Source organism: Alligator mississippiensis, chromosome 9 (assembly GCF_030867095.1).
Source record: "Alligator mississippiensis isolate rAllMis1 chromosome 9, rAllMis1, whole genome shotgun sequence".
NCBI classification, from domain to species: Eukaryota; Metazoa; Chordata; order Crocodylia; family Alligatoridae; genus Alligator; species Alligator mississippiensis.
In genome coordinates this window covers 61,872,142-61,876,533 of record NC_081832.1, presented here as the reverse complement: position 1 = coordinate 61,876,533, position 4,392 = coordinate 61,872,142, and the positions used below count along the sequence as shown (strand labels likewise).

The 4,392-nt window shown below is 50.3% G+C and overlaps 1 protein-coding gene across 1 annotated transcript; it reads left to right on the top strand.

Moving 5' to 3' along the window:
- Positions 1-583: 583 nt before the first annotated feature.
- Positions 584-3,632, top strand: DUSP1 (dual specificity phosphatase 1). Its single transcript, XM_006270858.2, has 4 exons — positions 584-1,031; positions 1,212-1,360; positions 1,501-1,720; positions 2,571-3,632. The coding sequence occupies exons 1-4, from the start codon at positions 656-658 to the stop codon at positions 2,939-2,941; spliced, it is 1,116 nt and encodes a 371-aa protein (XP_006270920.1). The 5' UTR covers positions 584-655; the 3' UTR covers positions 2,942-3,632.
- The last annotated feature ends 760 nt before the right edge of the window (positions 3,633-4,392 follow it).

Sequence of the window (4,392 nt, the reverse complement as noted above, 5' to 3'; positions counted from 1 at the left end):
AGAAGCCACTACACTTGATCTGAGCTTTCAAGGGGCCAAGAAGTCCTTGTAAAAACATTTTTAAAAATTGAAATATATTTCTATATAGAGAGAGTTTTATATCTATATCTATATATATATACATCCTCTATCATAAGCTTTCCATTAAGAAACCCGAGCCTCCCCTTACAATAAACGCCCCTAATGCCCCCTGTAAAAACAGCAGAGAGCAGAGCAGCAGGAAGGAGAGCTCACAGCACAAGGGGGCAGGGGCTGTCGCGCTGCCCTCACACCAGGGGGCCAGCGAGTGTTTCTGGAGCAGGTGAGAGACACTCCTAAGGAGCCCTGGTCTCCCTCAGAGCCCACAGGCCGCCCCTGGCCGACCCCCAGCCCCGGGCGGCGCCGCCACGTGCCCCGACTCGCAGAGAACACCAGGAGCGCAAGCGGCTGCCTGCCAATGACGTCAGTGCTGCTGGCGGGGCGGGGCGGGGCGCGTAGAACTGGCCCCCCGCCAAAGTGACGTCGCCCCCCCCAAAGGCGGTCACATGGGCCGGGCCTCATTCATAACTCAAACGAGGCGGGGCGACGGCTATATAAGGCAGCGGCGGTGGTGGGCCTGACACACACAGACACACGCTACACGCAGCAGCACGGAGCTACCCTGGGGGTTGGAGTGATGGTGAATATGGACGTGTGCGCCCTGGAGTGCGCGGCGCTGCGGGAGCTGCTGCAGGAGGGCGCGGCGCCGTGCCTGGTGCTGGACTGCCGCTCCTTCTTCGCCTTCAGCTCCTCGCACATCCTGGGCTCGGCCAACGTGCGCTTCAGCACCATCGTGCGGCGCCGCGCCAAGGGCGCCATGGGGCTGGAGCACATCGTGCCCAACGAGGAGCTGCGCGCCCGCCTGCTGCGCGGACACTACCGCGCCGTCGTGCTGCTGGACGAGCGCAGCGCCGAGCTGGAGCTGGAGCGGCCGGCGCGGGACAGCACCCTGCTGCTGGCCGCCAGCGCCCTGTGCCGCGAGGCCCGCGGCACCCGCGTCTGCTTCCTCAAGGGTGAGCGCCGCCCGCGGGATCGGGGCAGGGCACGCGGGATCGGGGCAGGGGGACGCGGCTCCCTACCCCCGCTGCCAGGGGCGGTCGGGGCAAAACTGAGGGCACAGCCCAGCCTGGCAGCCCCAGGCGTCTCAGCACCGGCTTGATCCTAAACCAGCTTTTCTCCTTTCCCCACGGCAGGAGGGTACGAAGCCTTCTCTTCCACCTGCTCCGAGCTGTGCACCAAGCCATCGCCTCCCACGGGCCTCAGCCTGCCCCTGAGCGCCAGCAGCGTGCCCGACAGCGCCGACTCGGGCTGCAGCTCGTGTGGCACCCCGCTGTACGACCAGGTGGGTAGGACGTGAGCGGTGGGGGGAGGCGGGCGGGCGGGCGGCCGGGGGGGAAAGCAAGCAGATTGCAAAGGGGGGAGAAGCTGTTGGACATCGCAGAATGCAACCATCTGATCGTCTCTCCCCGTCTCTCCTCTCAGGGTGGCCCCGTGGAAATCCTGCCATTCCTCTACTTGGGTAGTGCCTACCACGCCTCCAGAAAGGACATGCTGGACGCCTTGGGGATCACGGCGTTAATCAACGTCTCGGCTAACTGCCCCAACCATTTTGAGGGGCACTACCAATACAAGAGCATCCCAGTGGAGGACAACCACAAGGCGGACATCAGCTCCTGGTTTAACGAAGCCATTGATTTCATAGGTAAATGAGCTCTCCCCGGCGTCTGTGCTTCTAAGCGCTGAGCAGGCATTATTACCCTTGTGGCAGAAAACTCGGATGAGCTCCCCCAATCGGGTCTAAATTTAAGATGCATCATGTTTCCTCAGGATTTAAAATAAAGAAAATCAGCAGCTATCCCTTATGGGTGCTCCCTGAAGGCTGTATTACTGAGAGCTGAGGATCTTTAGAGCAGTAGTTCTCAACCTTTTTTTTTCTCTCTTTTTGTACCAGGACCCATTTGTAAACATCAGTGGCTAGTCCTGACCCAATGCCCCCTGCCCCAGTGTGCGGGGCAGGGGGTAGGTGGATATGAGGCATGGGGGGCCCCAAGCAGCCCCTTTCAGGCTGGAACTTTGCCTGCCTGCAAGGGAAAAGCCATAGCTTCCCACACTTTTTCTCCTTTTTGAAGGAGGATTCCTTTTTAAAATTTTGTTTATGGTCCTTTCATACATTCTTGTGACCCACTTTTGAGTCATGACCCACAGGTTGAGAAGCACTGCCTTAAAGGATCCTGAAGGTTGTTTGCTTTCTGTACCATGTTATCCGATTCAGCCTGTGAAATTTAGTCTGCATCCACTGATGGGAATTGATATCTGTGGGCAAAGGAAACTGTTGGTATGAATTGATTCAGAGGTTTTTAGAATCAAAACCTTTGCTATCTGCCTGTCTCAGGACGGGGGTCCATTTTGTCTGCAAAAGTGCCATGGACTCTTGGAGTGCTAAGGAAGTAAAATATTAAATAGAAGTACAATAGCATGAAATAGCAAGGCGTGTTTCTGTAGCTTTTGCAGCAGCATGACCCAGGCATTTAAATGAATCATTTGTATTTCAGACTCTGTTAAAAACGATGGTGGAAGGGTATTTGTGCACTGCCAAGCTGGCATCTCCCGATCGGCAACCATCTGCCTCGCTTATCTCATGCGGACCAACAGAGTCAAACTGGATGAAGCCTTTGAGTTTGTGAAACAGAGGAGAAGCATCATTTCCCCAAACTTCAGCTTCATGGGCCAGTTGCTGCAGTTTGAGTCCCAGGTCCTAGCCCCAAACTGCTCAGCAGAAGCTGGAAGCCCAGCCATGTCTGTATTGGACAGAGGGGCATCAACAACCACAGTCTTCAATTTCCCTGTCTCCATCCCTGTACATGCATCATCCAGTGCATTAAGCTATCTTCAGAGCCCCATCACCACTTCTCCCAGCTGCTGAAAAGCAGATAAGAACTTGCTCAGAACTCAGAGACTTGACCCTTGTTATTTAAGAAGTGCAATAACTCTGGGGACAGTGTCATCGGTCATTTTCATTCTCATTGTGCTCATCCATCATTCAGAACAACACACTATTACTAATCGGAAGGAGCTTATCTGGCTCCAGAGAGCTAGGTTCATTCTGACTTGACTGAGAATTTTTTTGACCAAATCTGGACATCTACCAAGAAGTCAAAAGGACATTGCTTCCTTCTATTCCATCTTTGTCTTCTGTCAGTTCTAAACCTAGTCTGTGTTAAGTAGCACAGTCACCAGTATTTCCATTCCTGGACATTCAAAGCAAGTGACACTGTCCCTTTTTATACAAGTCCTATTATTTATTTATTTTTATGTAAATGTGTTGTCTCTGCCTTCACAAGCCTGAAGCTTCATTTCTAGAGAAACCAAATACCTCAGTATTTTTTTTGGTACTGTAATCCTGTACATACATCTTAAACAGTTCCCACTTCCCAAGCACTGACGTGAGAGCACCAGATGAGTGCTTTTTTGAGTTGCCAAGGGTTGTATGTTTGCTGATTTTATTTATGATGTGAAATAATATATTTCTTCTTATGAAGACATAGTTTTGCTACACAATTACTACTTTTTATACAAACAGAATAAATTATGATATTTCTATTGAAATCTTCAAACTATTATTCTATGTATTTCTTTGCCCTCTGCTGAAACCTTTTCTAGGATGTCTCCCAGAGGAGGCTACAGGCTACCACACAGTAGAAAAATCCTGGGTTCTCATCCTGCTGTTCAACTCTGACCTCAGGCAAGTCATTCAACCTCCTCATCTCAATGAACACAGCTGGAAAAATGGTTGTGAAAAGCTTATGTTAGCTAGATTCTGCTTTTGAGCTAAACTGTAGACGAACACAAACACAAGGCCTGTGGCTCAGTTATTGGTGTAAGACCTAGACTTTGTCACTGCTTCATTAGGGCAATTTAAGTCAGATTCTCAGCTGCATAAATTGATGTTGATCCTATTGATGTCCACATAACTATACCAGTTTACACCAGCTGAGAATCTGACACCTGGCTACCCTGCCGTGAACAAAAATAGGTCTCTTCTGACCAGAGCTTCTTTACTTAACTTTGAAGATGTTAAGAATAAGTCTAAAAATTGGCCTGCTGCTGACAGTTGTCCCATATTCGTAATACGTGCCTCTGGTAACTTGTTAATTATTATTTATTTATTTATTTATTTATTTATTTATTTATTTTCCATCCCTGAGTGTTCCTATTTGCTGCTCAACAGTATCTCTGGTACCCCAGTTAAGATGCCATATTCACAACACACTGTAAACAAATCTTGGCATGTCAACATCAGTACAAAGAAACTGCACTGTGTTGAAAGCAAACATCTTATTTCTCACGTGGCACCAAATTCTTTTTGCTTTAGGT

What these genes read in the sequence shown, in the direction of transcription:
- DUSP1 (XM_006270858.2), top strand. Translation starts at nt 656, where the DNA reads ATGGTGAATATGGACGTGTGCGCCCTGGAGTGCGCGGCGCTGCGGGAG. An exon ending in GCACCCCGCTGTACGACCAG is followed by an intron (nt 1,361 to 1,500) that starts GTGGGTAGGACG and finishes CTCTCCTCTCAG; the next exon opens with GGTGGCCCCGTGGAAATCCT. An exon ending in CGAAGCCATTGATTTCATAG is followed by an intron (nt 1,721 to 2,570) that starts GTAAATGAGCTC and finishes TTTGTATTTCAG; the next exon opens with ACTCTGTTAAAAACGATGGT.